Source organism: Equus asinus, chromosome 16 (genome assembly GCF_041296235.1).
Source record: "Equus asinus isolate D_3611 breed Donkey chromosome 16, EquAss-T2T_v2, whole genome shotgun sequence".
Classification (NCBI taxonomy): domain Eukaryota; kingdom Metazoa; phylum Chordata; class Mammalia; order Perissodactyla; family Equidae; genus Equus; species Equus asinus.
This window is the reverse complement of record NC_091805.1, coordinates 48,581,876-48,600,734: the sequence shown is the minus strand read 5'-3', so window position 1 is coordinate 48,600,734 and position 18,859 is coordinate 48,581,876. Positions and strand designations below refer to the sequence as shown.

Here is an 18,859-nt window from a genome sequence, read left to right as displayed (position 1 = left end):
CTCTCGAGTTCAAGTGCTTTTTTGTGAATTGCTCACTGATTGTATGTGCGGATGGTTGAGCACAAGCGACCACACTACATTTCTCTTAATGACGAGTTGGCAGTGTTCTTTCCATCCCAAGGGAGCTCCCTTCTGTTTTGTACAGGTATGGAGGTATCTATGTCAATGGAATTTAGAGATCATGGGGTAATTTAGTCCCTTACTTTTTGATATATAACTTAAAAGAAGTTTTAACTTAAAAGAGGAATAGAAGATTTCTCCCTGAGCCACCTGTTATTTAGATATTTCCCTCAGAGAATAAAAAACCTCTTTTCATGATATCCGTGTTTTCCAGCACACTTTAAAGGGGTTATAATGTGATCCAGCTGTAGAGGGAGGTCCCTCACTTCCCCCTCTATGCCACATTCATCTTGTACCCCAAGAGCCTAGAGATTACTTTGGGGTCAAGGGCATACAAGTAGTAAGTAATGAAAGGGGAATGGTGTTGAAATAGAACCTCATTGATTTATTGCACTGCTTGTCATGCCAGGTGATCTAGATAGATTAATCCTCTGCACATCTCTCAACCCTGTTTTTCAGAGAGTAGTCGTCACTTTTGTCCATATACCTAGGAAATTAACTAGAAGCTTTGACTCCTAGAGGGTATCTGCTTGGGTATCAGAGTCTGAAGAGAATTCTTGGGAGAGGAAGTACACAGCACTGGTGCCCAGCCCTGCCAAGGTCTTTATACATTTTGTGTGTTCTTCTGGGACTCTTGATTTCTTATATAGTAAAAACTCAGCATCTATCAAATATAATTATTGCATTGTAACACCCATTAAGAAGTGAGTGACTCATTTGAGTGGTGAATTGGGTCAGGCAAAGGAAGTGAAGTAATTAGATGAAACACATTGACTGTCATGTCATCGCAGAATACATCTCCTTAAGACTCAAAGATGTGAGCTATATTGTAGCCATTACTAAGATATTTCACTATATTCTCACCCTTTTCTGGAAAGACTCCCTTTAGCCCTCTCTCTAACCAAAATCTGATCTTCCTAGAAGACACTTGATGGCCCTGTAACCCTCTCAATTATTAGCTATTTGCTCTTCCTCGATCCTTTTACTCACTGGGCCCAGAGGACAGGTAGGTGTCCCGTTAGCTCATCATTGCTGCTTTAACATCAGTGATTCTCAACCAGGAGTGATTTTGCCCCCCCAAAGAATGTTTAGTAAGTCTTGGAGACATTTTCCCTTGTCACAACTGGGGACAGGGTGCTACCAGCATCTATTGGATAGAAGTCAGGAATGTTGCTCAGTTCAGGACAGCTTCCCGCAACAAAGAATTACCCAGTCCAAAATGTTAATAGTGCCTCTGTTAAGAAATCCTGTTCTAGACCATTATCCCTCCTCCTTTTCTAGAAATGGCCAGCCTTGAAGCTCACACCTTTATACAACTTGCTAGCCCTCCATGGTTCAGCCATCTAGAGAGCCCCAAATCATTCCCCATCACCCCTTGAAGATTTTAGCACCGAACTTGCTGTTAACTCCGTTACTACTCCTCATCAATCTTAGAATAATTTATCCACATACACTTTAAATTCTATGACCAGTTCTCTAATGTTCTTTTTTTTAGTCATACAGTCAGTCATACCCTAGACCTTGATTCCAACTGCATCCTCTGCATAATCTCAAGTTCAAGCATCCTACAACCACAACCTCCCGTCTTTCCAGCTCACCCAAGTATAATAACCTGACTCTCATTCTTCTACCTCCCTGGAATCCCCAATGCAGTGATTCCACCACCTTCTCACTATTCCTCTCACCCTTCCTCATGGTCTTTATTTAGCCTAGATTCTACAGACCATCATCATAACCACGCTCTTTCATGTGGTCTCCCTCTGTCATTTTTGCCTAGCAAAACCCTAGGTTAGATCCACCTCTCCGTCTAACCCAACTGAATTGTCCTGGAGAAAAACACAAGAGCATGATGACTAGTCTCACTTTAAATCTGTGACCACTAATTTCAGTAGGCTCCCAGCATCGCCCAATAGACTGACAACATCTCTAGTCCATTTATTCTCTCACTCTACTAGACAATTACTTCATACTTTCTTTTCCTCAAACTCCAATTTCTATCCCACTTCCCCTCTCCACTTATGACTTTGCTTCCCATTTCACCAAGAAAGAGGAAACAAAAGAAATCAAAAGGAAAGAAAGTAAAAGGATTCAGAAGAGAATGTCCCTACCCTCTCATCACATCTACAAATCTACCTATATTCCTATCAAATGCAAACTTCTATAGTTGTCCACTAGATCCCATTCCATCTCTACAACCCAGGAACATTGCTCCAGCAATTTCTCCCTCTGCTGGATTGCTCATTTCAGAAAATAATAATGCTACAATATTCCCCATCTTGAACAAATTTCCCTGGATTTTTGTATTAGTCTGCTAGGGCTGCCATACAGAATACCACAGGGTGGCCTAAACAACAGAAATTTATTTTCTCATTCAGTTCTGGAGGCTGGAAGTCCAAGATCAAGATGCCAGCAGGACTGGTTTCTCCTGAGGCCTCTCTCCTTGGCTTGCAGACAGCCGCCATCTCATTGTGTCCTCACATGGCCTTTCCCTTGTGCACATGCACTCCTTGTGTCTCTTCCTCTTTTTATAAGGACACCAGTCCTACTGAATTAGGGCCCCACCCTTATGATCTCATTTGACTTTAATTATCTCCTTAAAGTTTCCATCTCCAAATACTGTCACATTGGGGGTTAGGGCTTCAATCTATTGGGCAAACACAATTCAGTCCATAATAATTTTTTCATTCCCCTCCAATAACTGCTCCATTTTTCTGCTTCCCTTTAAAAAGATCTCAAAAATAACTGTTGTTTACTATCTCTACTTCCCCTCCTTGCATTCTCTCTTGGATTTAATCCAGTCAGTCTTTCATCCTCACCACACCACTGAAACAGCTCTTGTCAAGGTCACCAGTAATATCTATATTATGGAATCCAATGGTCAGTTCTTGGTCTTTAACCTTTTTGACTTATCAACAGCATTTAAGACAGCTGATCACTTTCCCCCTCCAAGAAACATTTTCTTCACTTGGTTTATGTGGCATCACTTTTCTTAATTCTATCTCATTGACTTTTTCCTTCTCAGTCTTCTTTGCTAGTTCCTCCTTATCTCCCTGGTCTACACATTGGAGAGCCCCAAGAATCAGTTCTTGCATTTCTATTTCCTCCCACTCCTTAGATGATTCTCATCCTCACATGACTTTAAATACCATTTATACACTGATGACTCCCAAATTTATCTCCAGCTCCAAATTCCAAAGGATTTTATCCAATATCTTACTTAACCTCTCCACTTGGATGTATCACAGGTACCTCAAATTCAAGTTGTCTGAAACAGAACTCCCAATTTCCAATTTTCACTTCCCATCTGCCTATACCATGAAACTGCGTCTCCTGCAGTCTTCTTCACCACTTTAAAAGGAAAATCCAAATCCATTCTTACAGGTGGTGGAGCAAATAGCCTCATGCACCACATCCAATCCACTGGCAAATCCTATCAGCTGTCCCTTCAAAACACGCCTTCTGAGCACTGCTCTCCACCTCCCCTGCTACCATCCTGGTCTTGGATACCAAGATTTCTCACCTGGAGTTTTGTAACAGCCTACTAATTAGCCTCTCTGCTTCTACTCTTACCCCTCTATGGTCTATTCTCCACTCAGCAGTCAGAGAGGTCCTTTAAAAATACATCAGAGTATGTCACTCTTTTGCTCAACACTCTCCAATGGCCTCCCATCTTACTCAGAACAAAGCCAGTCTTCACATCAGCACGTTAGACCCTGCATGAGCCAGATCCCCGCTCTTCTCTCATTTCCTACCCATCCCCTCTCCATCACTCATTTCAGCTAAACTGGCCTGCCTGGGGCTCCTCAAACTCCCCAAGTACTTTCTTTCTTGGGGCCTTTACAGTCACTGTCGCTTCATCTGAAATGCTTTTCTCACAGATACCTACATGATTCACTCTCTCATTTTCCTCAGGTTTCTGCTCCTATGTCAAATATCATTGCATTGGGGAGGTTCCTAACTACCCTATATAAAATAGCAACTCCCCACCACCCTCTCTCGGCTTCATCACATCCAACAAATACCTGTTTAATGTCTGTCCTCTCACACTAGACTGTAAGCTCTATGAAGGCATGGATTTGACATTTATTAACTACTATACTGTCCCCATATAGGACAGTTCCTGGCACATAGTAGAGGCTTCATCAATATTTTGTTGAATGAATAAAGATCTAATTGGTAGAATTTTTACTTTGAATCTCCTTGTTATCTGTTTCTACAAGGCAGGCTTCCTTCCGCCAAACTCCAATATTTGTCATTTAACCAGATACCACTTGGAAAAAATCTAAACCTTCTCTCAAACCTATTGGATAAATTATACACACCTTAGGGACAAGCCTTGAATTTTCCAATTACCTCAGATATCTAGGGAATTGCTTGCTATGAAGAAGCTTGTTGTATTACATCATTTCTTTCCCCATGTGTCTTTTTATGAATCAGATTTCAGAACGGAGGATAAAAAGCTTATCATTTATTTCAGTTGGAAAAAGGTTTCTGTAATTGGATAACTCTACTCTGGACAAACTTATATTGCAACAGAAAACTTTTAAGACATGTAGGTTCTGGCAAATGCCCTAGGCTTTAAACAATATTAATGGTAACAATTCCATTACAAATATTAAGAAAGTTAGGGGGTGGGGGGAGACGAGTCCTTGGCCTGTGCTACGATGGAGTCTAAACTCAACTTAATTCAACTGCCCTGGCAGCTGAAGGACCCGGGAAAGTAAGAGTGATCTGCAGAGCCTAAGACTCCAAGGTGAGGAAAAAAAGAAGCTTGAGGATTTACGAATTGTCCCCAGTGCCACAAAGAGCTTCAGAAATCACCTTTCAGTTGTGAGCATTGAAGCGTCAACAAGCTGCAGCATCATGATGTAACTTATACCTCTGGTGCTACAGGTAAGAAAAGAGAGCCACAAATTACAGCCTCCGTCCTCTGGGATGTTCTAACAGGATAAACACCTTGGCTGTCTTGGATAAAAACACATACACATATACCTGTCAACCCATCCATGCTCTAATCTCTAAAATGCAAGAGTTACTCGGCTTTATCCCAGAGGATGTACACTACGTGTCAGGTTTAGCTCACTTAAGAGGCAGTTGGGTGAAGTGATGCTAACTAAAAGCAGAAGAGAGGAAGACGCATTTCACTCTTTGCCTTGTTAGCTTCCACATATCGATTTCAATTCCTTCATGACATCCTCAAAGAGGTCTTCCCTAACTAGGTCAAATCACTGTTCTGTGCCATCCCAGCCACTCACACCTCTCCATGGTGGCACTCATCACCACTGCCACTTCACAGCCATACGTGATTTGAATAATGCCTGTCTCCCCACCAGACTGTAAGCCTCAGGAGGACAGGGATTGGTTTTGGTTTTGCTCACCCTTATATTTTCAGTTCCCAGCAGTCCCTGGCAAATTTTATGTTTTTGAATTAATGTATGAATAATTAGCCAGTACTGGTGGTCTGGTGGTAAAATTTCAGTGCTTTCACCGCAGCAGCCTGGGTTCCTTTCTCAGTCAGGGAACCATACCACTTGTCTGTCAGTTGTCATACTGTGGTGGCTGTGTGTTGCTGTGATGCTGAAAGCTATGCCACCAATATTTCAAATATTAGCACGGTCACCCAGGGTGAACAGGTTTCAGCAGAGCTTCCACACTAAGACAGATGAGGAAGAAGGACCAGCCACCTACTTCTGAAAAAACTGGCCATGAAAACCCTATGAACAACAGTGGAGCATTGTCTGATATAACACTGGAGGTGCGAGGATGGCACAAAAAGACCAGGCAGGGTTCTGCTCTGCTGTCCACAGGATCACTAGGAGTCAGAATGGAATTGATGGCACTAAAAAATAATAATAACTAAGCAATAAAAGTATTCTCCCCATACTTCCTTTATACATAATCTCTACCTACCCTCAGATTTAGCTAAGGATTCTGGGTAAAAAGGACCCAAGCTAGTGAAGGCCTTGTAGCTGCATGTCTGTCACCTTCCTCAGCTCCCCCCAATGCCCAACCCCCGGGCCCGGCTCCATCCTCTCCATTCTCTCCCTAGGGGTTAGGCTATTCTTTCATTTCCATCTCCATCCCCTAGCTAGCTACTGATTCCTGTGGTACTTTGTACTATAAATGATCCTAATTTCGTTTTTATTTATGAAAACATTTTAACCTAGCTTATATGCCTAGGAATTCTAAATTCCTATTATAATTCTCTTTGTGCCTGCAGGTATGCTTTTTAATGCGTTCTGCCTTTTCCTAGGGCTAGATGCTACACAGGAAATAGCAGTAAAATATCCTGCTTTGTAAACGCAATTCTCTCAAGGCATGACAGTAGGCATCATGATTTTGGATAACCAGAGAGGCCACACTGAGCACTGGTGTCTCCATGATTACCTGTTAGTGCAGGACAACCAGGCTTCACCCTTGAGCCCTGCTGAAAGTCACTTCATTCAACAACAGAGACAATCAGAGAGAAGAAACCACCCAGTGTTCACATATGGCCATTCTAAATCATAGACATGATTGCTAGAGAAAGGGGTCACGTCCCATATGGATATCGGTCTACCTATGGCTGTTCATGATGAGTGCATGGCACCAGGAGACCCTTGCAGGGTTTTTAAGGGGCCCAGGATTCCATACAGCCATGGCGTGCACAATGCCCTTTTTTGATCAACACTGCTAAAGAGAAGTCAAACTACAAACCTTCCACGAAGGCAATTCTGTCACATAAGAAACACCTTGTAAAGCTCAGCAGTGTTGCGCTTCGGTGACAGATGTTCACCATCTGGCTCTTTCAGCTGCACCCATGCTGCTGTTTTATTCTCATAGTCCAAGACCTGGTCCCACAGCAATAACAGTATCATTTGTACAGCGCTTCACGGTTTATAAAGCATTTATTACCTCATTTCATCCTTGCCCAAGTCTGGTGAAGTAGGCAGGTAGATATAGAAAGAAAATCCAGCGGTTGTGGTGTCACATTAAGGAAGGCTGGTTGACACTGGCAGATCTCATCAGGCAGCACCTCGATTACATTACCACATTGTGGGATGCTGCCCATTGCGAGAGGGTGCAAAGACCCACCCTGTCATGCCCAGACCTTAAGAAACTGACTCACAGCAACAAAAATGAACATGAGCCTGAGATGGACACCAGAACACTACTTGATTAATTCATGAGAAATCTCCACCACGGGCTAGGATTTAAGGATGCAGGTTTGGTATATTCCATCCCATTAGGACAGTGGTTCCAACTTGTGCCGCATCCACTTCACATCAATAGTGTCTCACTGTTAACAGTGTTAGATAGTGTCACGTACCCAAGACTTAATTAGGTGGCTCTGCTAGCTTAGAATCAGAACAAGGAACACGAGAGAAACTAAGATACCGGAAGGAACCTTACAGTAGATTACATTTGTCACTGGGCTCCGAATATCTGAAGACTGCAGGTTATAATCCCTGCATCCATCTCCAAACCAAAAGCAAGAATACTCGAACTTACAGTCAACACCGCCTCTTTCCTAAACAGTGCTCAGAGCAGACACTGACAGTGTGCATCCACCGTGCCTTCTGACTGACGTGACCAATTTGTCTATCTGGTGAAATGGGTTACAGTATGTATATTTGTTACTAAATTCCCAGCAGAGCATAATGAGGTATGTGCTAATCCACACATCTTAGACATGAAAGAACTGCGAGGCCCGGGGAATCTGGAACTAGCCTAACAGACAATCAGCAAACGGCAGAGGCAGGGTTTGTCCATCCTTGCTGGCCTGGGAACCATTGCTTCTCAGGTGACACTATCTTTGCCCTGGTGTCTGGATCTCATAGTATAACTCCTGAAGGGTAATCTTACATCCTTTGTTTCCTGATCTTATCAGGGACCTCATTGCAGCTGCTGAGTTCTGAAAACAATGACCATCTCACAAATGTGGAAAGCAAACAATAGAGAAGTTAATGGTTTGTTAAGGTCACGCCCCCAGCTATGCAGACCTTCACTAGAGTGAAGTCTAAATTCTCCACCAGAACTCTCCCACCAGGCCATACTGCCTTTACCTTGGTAGGCCTTTAGACCTCACCGTTAGAGAGCACCTTTGTTTAAGCTCCAGTGCCTCAGTCCGTACTGTGACTGGGTTAACACAGGGTTTCGTTTCCTAATCCCAACTCAAAGAAGGGTAATAATTCTATCCAGGAAGAACTATAATTCTTTCTAGTGGAAATTAGCAGAGTAAGTGTTTTGGAAACGACTACTAACAGGAAGAAGGAAATCTGAATTGTTTCCTCAAGTATAAAAGTCTCAAGAGTGTGTATTAGTCAGGGAATGAACTGCTATATAAATAAAAATCTCAGTGGCTTACAAAGAAGTAATTTCTTGATCATGTCATCATCCAATGTGGGTGAGCTGGGGTGGGAAGGGGAGCACATATGGAGAAGGCTTTGTTCCACAGTCATTCAGGAACCAAGGCTTAATAGTCTACCAAAAGCGAGCACGGCCAAAAACTAGATGAAGAGTCCCTGATCTAGTGGCTTCACAATTCTCTAGGGCCTTGTGGTCTTCCATCAGGTCCTCTGCATCCAGTGGGCCAATGAGGGGGGAAAAAAAGCATGAAGAATCATTTGCAAAGTTTTATTTTATTTATTTATTTATTTATTTATTTAGAGGAAGATTAGCCCTGAGCTAATTACTGCCAATCTTCCTCGTTTTCCTGAGGAAAACTGGCCCTGAGCTAACATCCATGCCCATCTTCCTCTATTTTATATGTGGGATGTCTACTACAGCATGGCTTTTGCCAAGCGCTGCCATATCTGCACCCGGGATCCGAACCGGCGAACCCCAGGCTGCTGTTCAGAAGTGGAACGTGCAAACTTAACCACTGCACCACTGGGCTGGCCCCCCATTCACAAAGTTTTAGAGGGCAGATAAGAAATGACTTATATCACTTCTCCCCTCACTCCATTGACTAGAACTCAGTAATAGGACCCACGTGACTGCAGTGAAGACTGGGAAATGTAGCCTCTCTGGGTGCCCAGGAGGAAAAGGAAATGGGCTTTAGTGAATGCAGAGCACCACCTCTGCTACATTGTCAAACGTATTTATTGGATTGTACCAATGATAATACAAACACCAAATGACACAACAATACTAAATGAAACAATGATACTAAGTGCCACAATTACTGTAAAATTGTAAAAGTACAAATACTGTAAAAAGAATATAGATATTAAATTACACAAATACTACATGATATGATAGTAATACTAAATGATATAATAACACTAAATGATATGATACCAAATACTGAATGATACAATGCTACAAATACTAACAACTGTTTATGTACCAAGCACCTCCCTGATCCTACCCTGAGAGGAAGAACTGCCTGAATGGCCGTAGGGGTCCACTCCCTGCTTGGCCCATAGAGAGATGGTTATAAGAGCAGCCTCATTAGCAGGAGAGATGAAGAGATGGGGTGGGGCCTGCATTAGAAAAGGTAATAACACTGGGTCCCGCATCAGCTGAGAAGAGAAAGCAACAGAGGGCTTTCTGAGCTTTTACTGCAGCTTATGTACAACTCTCCCAGAACTGCTTTCCAAAATTATCTAAAGCATTTTCTTTTTTTTTTTAATTTAGGTCACATTGGTTTATAACATTATATACATTTTGCATTTTCTTTTACCTGAAGTAATTTTTGGTTTCTATGTCACTCATTAAATAAGTTGATTGATTAACATGATTGATTAACCAACTGGTTAACATGATAACTGACCCTCGAATCTGCCTCATTTTGAGGAAGGCATAAGGCCTGACGTGAAATGGAATGCCAAGGAGAGCGCAAAGGACCATGGCAACGTCATCACCCTCAGATCCTAAGACAAACCAACAGTGGCACTATTCTGAGTCCTATAAACAGGAAGTTAGATGCCAAATAGGATTTTGAGGTCAGCCAAGGTGAGCTTGGTAACACATTTTCCAGATCCTGATAGAACCTGTTTGGCCAAATCTTTCTTTTTTTCTTGGAGCTGCAAGATCTTCTCTTCCACTGTTCCCTCACAAACGAATCTAAAAAACAGACAAGCAAACAATCAAAAACCCAAAGCAGCATTTCTAATAACATATTCAAACTTCTATGTATGTATTAGTTTTTAAATGAGATTTGTTTCTTTCTTTAAGTTTTCTTAGGTTTGGTTAAGACACTGTGGAGATTCAAACAAACTTCACTAAATATATGTCCATTTAAAATGACGTGACTTAAGCAGACTTTTTATTTCTCTCTGAAGATAAGGTAATTGAGAAATGCCAAAATAAGCAAAAGATATCCCTATCCAAAAAAGCATAGATCCAGCTTTCACCCAAAAAGCTCCATCTTGATAAGGTCAGAAGGCCTTAAAGTTTATCAAGTTTCTGCTAGGTATATTGTGATAGTTTAAGTACAGTGTCTTATTTCTTGGCTAACTCAGGTTTTACAAACTGAGGAAATGTCACTGTTGTCATTCATTCTCATTGCATTGATTAAAGCACTCACTATACGCCATGCACTATGCTAGGTGCAGGCATGGAGAGATGAATAGTCTTGCTCCCAAAGAGAACACAAGAGAAAGACATAAAAATAAACAACATTAATAATAGGACCCGGAAAGAGCTACAATGGAAATATGTCCAGTGTGCAAAAGGAACAGATGGAAATCTGCCTGGGGTATTCAGGGAAGGCTCCAGTGAAGAGTTAACTCTTAATGTGACTTGTAGGATGAGCAAGGGTTTGCCAGATGGAACGGTGGGGAGGGCATCCCAGGGAAAGGGAACGTGTGTAAAACTATGGCTGAGTTTGAGAACATGGTATGTTGGAGGAAGCGCAAGTCAGCCAGTCTGGCCAGGGTAAAAGTCAAAAGGACTCCACCATATTGTACCACAATGGCAGAAGCTCAAGAGGCTGGCGGGGGGCCAGATCATGAGTGGCTTTGCATGTCATGCTAAAAAACTTAGATTTGAAAGAGGGAAGTGGCACCAAGGATGGGAAGGAAGGGATGGTTATAAGAAACATTCAGAAAATAAAATTAATGGACTTGGTATATCAAAGGTGAGAAAGAGGGCAGAAGCTAGTTTCTGGATCTATGATTAGATAAACAGTGATACTGTTCACAAAGACAAAGAATACAGAAGAATAAATAGATATGAGGTGGTGGAAAGAAACAATTTCAGTTTGTAACACTCTGAGTCCCTGGAACATGTAATAGTAACTGCTACATAGTGAGTGCTCAATAGGTCTTAGTCTGAGTTGACTGAGATAAATGCAGGAGGGAATAAATAATGGGTGAGTATGTGGACCCTCAGATCCAGATATTTAGCAGGAACCTGGATATGTAGGCCTGAAATTTAGGAGACCTTGGAACTGAAAATACAGACTTTGGGACTTACTGGAGTAGACAGGATTATTAAGGGAGGTGCACACAGAATGAGCTGAGAAGAGGCAGGAAAACTAACATCATCACTGTATTTGACAAATTTTGAAATTCATTGGTGCCCCTTAACAAGAGCAGTTTCAATAACGCAATTGGAGTGAAAGCCAGTTTGTAAAGGCTGAGGAATGAATGGGAGGTAAGCAAGTAAAGACAATCAGTGACTTCTAACTCTTCAGGAAACTTGGCCCCAAAAAGAGAAGAGGTCCATAGTGGAGTGTAGCATTAAGGCAGGTTTTGTTGTTGTTTTTAGAGAGCGAGGTCCTGAATAGAGGGACATTCTACAAAAGAACTGGCTTGTGCTCTTCAAAAACATCAACGTCATAAAACACAAAGAAAGATTGAGGTGTTGCTCCAGATTAAAGGAGACAAAAGAGTGGTGACAACTGAATGCTACCCAGGATCTAGGATTTTCTTTTGCTGTGAAGGACAACAACGGGACAAGTGGCAAAAAAGGTCCATAGATCATGTAATAGTACCGTATCAATGTTAACATCCTGATTTTGACCATTTTAACTTTGGTTATGTAAGAGAATGTCATTTTTAGGAAAGGCACATTTTAGTATTTAGGGGTAAAGGAGCATCATGTCTGCAACTTACTCTCATATGGTCGAGCAAAAAGTGTACACACACACACAGTGCAATGTCAGGGAATTTTTTGGTATTATTCTCGCAATCAAGAACTTTTGAGTATTATTGTTGTAAGAATTCTCACATTCTTTTCTATATATCTGAAATTACGTCAAAATAAAAGTTAAGTGCAAAAAAAAGAGAGAAAGAGAGAGACGAGGGTCCTTCCATGGGCTGCCTTGACTGAGATGAGGCTCACAAACTTCTCTTCTTTTGCAGGGACCAGCTCCAAGGTTACCCCCAAATTGCTTGTGTCCCCTTCCTGACAGTGAGTACCAAGGAGGACGTGCCCCAGGAGCATCATTAATAACAGTGATCACCAAATATTTTACATTCTATTAAAAGATTGCCTAAGAAAGACTTTCCCAAAAGCAGAACTGGGTCCGGGGAGACCTTTACTTACCTGTGTATGACAACATCTTTCTGCTGCCCGACTCGGTAAATTCGGTCACAAGCTTGATCTTCAAGTGATGGATTCCTGTTAGAAGACAGATAAAGCTCAAAGGTACTGACATCCTAGACCAGGAGTGGGCAAATCCCATGGGCCAAATCTAGCCTGGAGCCTATTTTTGTATGGTCTCTTGAGCTAAAAATGGTTGCTACATTTTTAAAGGTTTGTAAAAAAACAAAAACAACAAAGAATATGTGACAGAGACCTATGCAGCCTGCAAAGCCAAAAATATTTACTATTTAGCCTAAAATAATTATAGAGGGGGCCGGCCCCATGGCTGAGTGGTTTTCACACGCTCTGCTGCGGCAGCCCAGGGTTTCATTGGTTCAGATCCTGGGTGCAGACATGGCACCGCTCATCAGGGCATGCTGAGGTGGTGTCCCACGTGCCACAACTAGAAGGACCCACAACTAAAATATATACAACTATGTACTGGAGGGATTTTGGGAGAAAAAGCAGAAAGAGAAAAAAAAAGGAAGATTGGCAATAGTTGTTAGCTCAGGTGCCAATCTTTGAAAAAATAATAATAATTATTATTATAGAAAAAGTTTCTAGGTCTCTGTCCTAGGCTATATGGGCCTCAGAAGGGCTACGTGGGACTCAAAGTCCCAGATGTCTTCTTGCCCTCTAATGAGAAACTGGAGTCAGATTGCTAACAGTCCCTCTTGGCACTATCATGAGTTGACAATTGTAAGTAACAGAGTTGAAACCAATGCTCAAGTCCAGTTCCTAACCAGCTGGGTGACCCTGTGTGGGTCATGTAACCTCCACCCTCGAGGCTTCGGATTGCTTCTTGGAAACGTGTGGGCTTGCTAATGATCTCAAATACCTTTTCAACTCTCATATTCTATGATTCAACTAAGGAGAGTTAATTGGTTTCCTTCTTTATAGATTCTCATTATTAACTTCAAACTAGTTTCTCATCTTACCTCTTTAAAATCCTGAAAAACATTTCTCCTTTTCAGAAAACAGCATAATTCCCAGTCTACTTTCCTCACTCACACATATAGGGGTGTCCCAAGTAAGACCTAAACACATCTCCTGGAAGATAGTAACAAGTTGGCCTGTTCATTCCAATCTGGGCTGCCTGGAGAATCAGACAAATGACAGTCCCCAGCACAGTGCCCGGTGTAGCAATCCCTGATTGGCATAACTGGAAAACCAAAACCTGGGACTGATTATGACGCTTTCTCCTAGCACTATGCTAACTCATTCATCTCGTATCTAGGAAGGATTGTGCCATGCTCCTGGTGTTGACACTGTGTGCAGCGCATCCAATGGCTATGTGTTAAGTGTGTGCCTACCATAATTAGAAAACTCCTTTTCCCTTTTCCTCTTGGAGCAACATTTTTCCCTCTTCCCCAGGGTTGACATTTCCTTGGATGTCAACAAAATATGGTATTTTGAAGAGGTAAAACTGAGCAATGTAGCTGTTAGCCTTGAGGAAAAGCCCTGCTCCCAGTTTCCATGGCAACAGATGTCAAATTAACAACGAAGTGAATGGACTATTTTAAGTAGTCATCTGAAGCCCCGCTTGCTCAGGAATTCTGGGCCTTCAACTAGTCTTACACCCCATTTTGATCCGTGTTTATACACATGTATGCACAGAGGCATCTCCATAATACAACCACAGCACATTCGTTCTAAGAAGTCAGGCCCTACTGCCCCTCTAGGTCACTGGTCTCCCTGCTACGCTGGGACAACTCAAGGAAAAATCCAGAATTGTTACCAGTGCATATCCAGAAGAAAAAGATGGTTTCCTCCAGTTAGGTTTAGACCAACGCCTCCAGCCAAGAGAGAGATTAGCATAACCTTCAAAAGGAAGCACACCATTAACTTCACGGATTTGGTCTCATCACACATCTCTCCTCTGTGTCAGGTTCAAGTCCAGAATCAATACAGATGAGCAACGTGCTCCTATCAAACTTCTTTCTGCCATCCTAAATGCATTGCTTTGAAACTCTGAGATACTATCTCCCATGCCTCACCTTTGAGAAAATTCTCACTTCACCTTTTTTTGTGAGTCAATCTCAAAACATTAAATATATGACTGCTAAAATACACGAATAATACAATTTAGAGCTCTGGGGTGGTCAGCTCAATAAACTTTCCATTAACCAGATTCTGTCTATGCCATCAGTCCCCCCACCATGGCTATGATTCTCCTGCCTATCATTCAACTAATGCTCTCTAAATTCTTATTATCCATAATCAGATGCCTTGTTCTTCCACTTCCCTCCATATTTCCTCCTAGCAAAATCCCACCTATCCTTCAAGGCTTGCCTCCTCCACCAAGATTCTCTTGATCCTAACCAGTTCTGCTGTTACTCTCCTGTTAGCTCACATATTTTATTCTTTTTAGGGTATCTGCACACTTTGATACATACCCCAATAAATGTCTAATAAATTAAAAACACCTGGAGGAATCAAGGCTATGAATATTTTTAACGTGAGCTGCTATGTCAGAATTTTCTCTGTATAACTGAGAACAATTTTCTCTTAATGACAAAGCTTTGATGTGACCAGCTCGTACCTGAGGGCCCCTGGAGCTGTTAAATGCCTCTACCAAGTCCATTCTCTGTTTAGGGTTGACAGAGCCATCGATGGTGGCATAAGTCAGTCCGCGCCTCTTAAGGTGCAATGCTACAACCTTCAGCATGCTGGTCCACTGAGAGACAATGACACTGGAAGGAAGGATGAAACAAAAGACCAACCTCCTCAGACAGATGAAACAAAATTCATCTGTGGAGCTTTAATGCCCCGTTATTCTCAAGATTCAGTTATCAAATATGGACAAGGGAATGCCTTCTGCTACCTAAGGGGAAAAGACACACACTGAGGTCATGTTATAAGTTGTAATGCTTCCAGTTATTTCTAGATCCAGTCTACAACTTGTGCTAAATGAAGTCAGAATAGAGTAGTGGATAACTAAAGCAACGACTGCAGCCTCCTATCATTTGGGGGCCCGGTGCTCATACAGAGACCTGAGGTCCTGCAGAAAAGGGATACAGGCCACTCTCCCTTTGCCAGTCAGAACAACAAGCTGCGAGGGTTTCTCTGTTCCCCCCATGCTGTGTTTTAATTTAGAGTTTTAAGTTTTTAGATCAAAACATTTCAAATATACAAATGCAGGTGAATATCACATACGTAAGGTGTAACAATAACAGATGGACCTCCCTGTGCCCACGTACCCAGCTCAAAAACATTCCAAGCCTGCGGGGGTTCCCTGTCTGTTCACACTCTCCTCTCTCTCTCTTGCATCTCTTACTTCCTCACTCTTCTTTAGATGCTTCTTGACTTTGAAACATTTCTTCAGATGCTTAGCTTACTCTGACCCTCCAGGGATCTCCTTTTCAATCAGTGCCACAAATATTTTAATTAGAAATCATAGGGAATTTGCTATAACCTCAGTACTTTCTGCCGAGCATGACTCAAGCTCCTTGAAATAAAAAGCCAAGATTTGTAACTACCAGCAATAACAAATTTTCTTAAATACAAGCAATACTTGGATAATGAAATAACACATTTACCTCTTTTGGGACCCTGAATTTCTTCGGATTGCCTCCAATTCTGCCAACAGAGATGAAATCTGGGAAAAGGTTACATTAACATACGGAGGTTTAAGCAAATTCACTTTTCTCCATTTTCTCTCCCCCGAATTACTGCAGTGGGCTTCTGGATGGCCTCTCGGCTTCTGGTCTTACCCTCTCTAGTTCACTCTCCCCTCTGCAGCCTGAGGGCTATTTCTAAAATGTCAGTTTGTCACTCTCCTCTCCTGGCTGAAGCCCCTGCTTCCCACTGAGTGGTTTCCCACTGAGGATACAGCCCAAGCTCCTTACAATCACCTCCCAGATCCTTGCTGCTCTGGCTTCTGCTTACGTCTCCAGCCTCATCTCTCACTATGCCCTCCTCAAACAACACTCTAGTCGTACCAAAATTCTCCCTCCACTAAGCCATGCTTTGTCTCATCTTTGTCCATTCTGTTCCCTCTACCTAGAACACCCTTACCTGTCAGCTTAATGTTGCTTCTTCTTGGAGGTCCTCCCCAACCCCCAAAGTATGGGTCAGGCGCCCACTGCCTACACGCCACTCTAGCATCTTCCATTTCTATTACTGCAGTCTTTTTCATACTATATGTTAATGCTTATTAATCATCTCTTGCTTTCATGACTTGAGATGCTCCAAGGAGGCCGAGCCAGCATACATCTGCTTCATTTCTGCACCCCTAGCACCTAGCACACTGCTGGACCAGAGAAGGTACTATCCTAACATTTGCGGAAGGAGAAAGTGAAAGAGCTTTACCTAGTTTAAGGCATGCTCCAAATGTTGAAGAAGAGCATCTGTCCAGACTGAGCAACACCTGCTAAAACTTCCAAACAAGCTCTCTGGGCATTTATCAAAACCCCTCAGGGCACATTCAAGTCCGCATGGAAGCAGTCAGTAAGAACACACGGCCATAACTTTGGACAGCAGCTGGGTTCATTCTTCCAGACAGCTAATGTGTATGACCGTTCAAAAGCCTCTAAGAGCCCTAGAGTTCATCCTCAGAATGATGGAGCAGGAAGAGAATTGGACCACAAATCGGGTGATGGAGAGACTTCTTACTCTGCCATCACATGGCTGCACCACTTCAGAACTCCCAATTAAGAGCTCAGATTCCTCATCAGGACAAAAAGGGGCTGAGCCAGATCTACTCTGAGGTGCCCTCCGCTCTGACATTCCATGCTGCTGTTACAGTGGTAACCTGTGGAGGCCCCCACATGTGAGGCTGCTTTCCAATTGGAACAAACATGCTGATGTCCGGGCAGGAAGAGTCAGAGGACTGTACCATTTCGATTTACTAGGAAGAAAAAAAGCAGCTACATGAAGTGCCTGGTGTCTCAGCAAGTTGAGATTGTGGAAAATGCTCTGACTGTCGCATGCAAAAGCTGGCGATAGGTATTTTGAGAAAACTGTCGTGGGAAAGTGGGCATCATGGTCCATGAGCTGGGGTCAAATTCCAGTAACACTGTGCATGCGTTTAGGTTTGTGCTACCAAAGAACATCCCCTTCCCTCCAGGAAACAACCTTAAGTGGTCTGAACTGCTATTAACGGGCTGCCAGGAGGAAGCCTTCTGAACAAACACCACCCAAGTACTAGACAAGGAACACAAAGTATTCGGAATATAAGCTTTAACCCACTGGCTAACTCCAAAGGTGCTAGGACATGAAGTTTGGCCACATACGGAGCTCTTCTTATGTTTCTCTCAGTTATTAGTGGTAAAGACCTAGGGAAATACTTTTCAATTTCAATTAAAAGTAATTCCTAAGTAAGACCATTCTCTTAGCAGTGACCTCCTTTCTAGTTACATTTTTTTAAAAAAGCCTTTGATGAGAGGTTGAGGCTAGGAATGGCAGCTTAAGACAGAAGCAGAGAGGGAAACAAGCCCCTTTCGGGGTATGCAAGCTGATGCAGCACATTCTGAGCCAGCCAGCAGAAAGGCAGGAGTCAGGTTACAGGGAATCTCAGCCCTCCTCTAATAGAACTCCTCAGCCTTAAAAGCTTTAATGAAAACAGAACAGGATGACTAATGAAGATATCAGGCTATGTAGGAACACAAGACTCGCAGACAGAGGCCTGTCAACAAGTCAGAGCAATTGGATGTATTACACAGTCTCCAGGGTCAAGCCTTGTTGTTTTCCTTTAAAGCTTTCTTGAAACAAATTGCTTACTCGGTTAGGCCCTGTCGCTAGTGTAAACCTGATAGGCTCCTTTCCTAGTAATCCACGACAGAACGTCTGCCTTGATGTCAGGGCCGGCCCAAATCACTCTCTGAAAGCCCACTACTGTGTAATAAGACTTCAGTTTTATTTGTGAAATAAAATCAGAATTTAAGACTGCAAGGAGAATTTGACCAGCTAAAATCTATTCGTTCTAGCTCCACCATCAAATGGCGGTACCCGCTGGGACGAATATGGCGCTCTCACACAGGAAATGGGTGATGAATCGAAGTCTTTCTGCTAGAATAGAAGAGACAAAAGTACCTTGGTGCTCTCGCGCACGTCTTCAAAAAGCTCCACCTGGAAACATTTACCATTTAGGGCAACAGTGGAAGACGGCTCTAAGTTATCGAGTTCAGACAAGGTCAAAGCGCTGAGCTGCTCTTCCAAGGAAAGGACCAGGGCTTCACTCTTCAGTTCTGTCGGATCCAAGGCCTGAGCAGGACACAGGGGG

General features: G+C 42.6%; 1 protein-coding gene across 4 annotated transcripts in view; it reads right to left on the bottom strand.

Annotated features, from left to right (window-relative positions):
• Positions 1–9,186: 9,186 nt before the first annotated feature.
• TTF2 (transcription termination factor 2) overlaps positions 9,187–18,859 on the bottom strand; it is a 39,874-nt gene continuing 30,201 nt past the window's right edge. For all 4 annotated transcript variants that reach the window (XR_011494936.1, XM_070487135.1, XM_014848264.3 and 1 more), the window contains 6 exons: positions 18,670–18,840; positions 16,176–16,234; positions 15,179–15,329; positions 14,375–14,457; positions 12,598–12,672; positions 9,187–10,170 (listed from right to left, as the gene is read on the bottom strand). Coding sequence is in view for 3 of the 4 variants with exons in the window: in XM_070487135.1 (XP_070343236.1) it covers positions 10,026–10,170; positions 12,598–12,672; positions 14,375–14,457; positions 15,179–15,329; positions 16,176–16,234; positions 18,670–18,840 (684 nt within the window). In the remaining variant the exon portion in view is untranslated. The remainder of the gene's footprint in view (positions 10,171–12,597; positions 12,673–14,374; positions 14,458–15,178; positions 15,330–16,175; positions 16,235–18,669; positions 18,841–18,859) is intronic.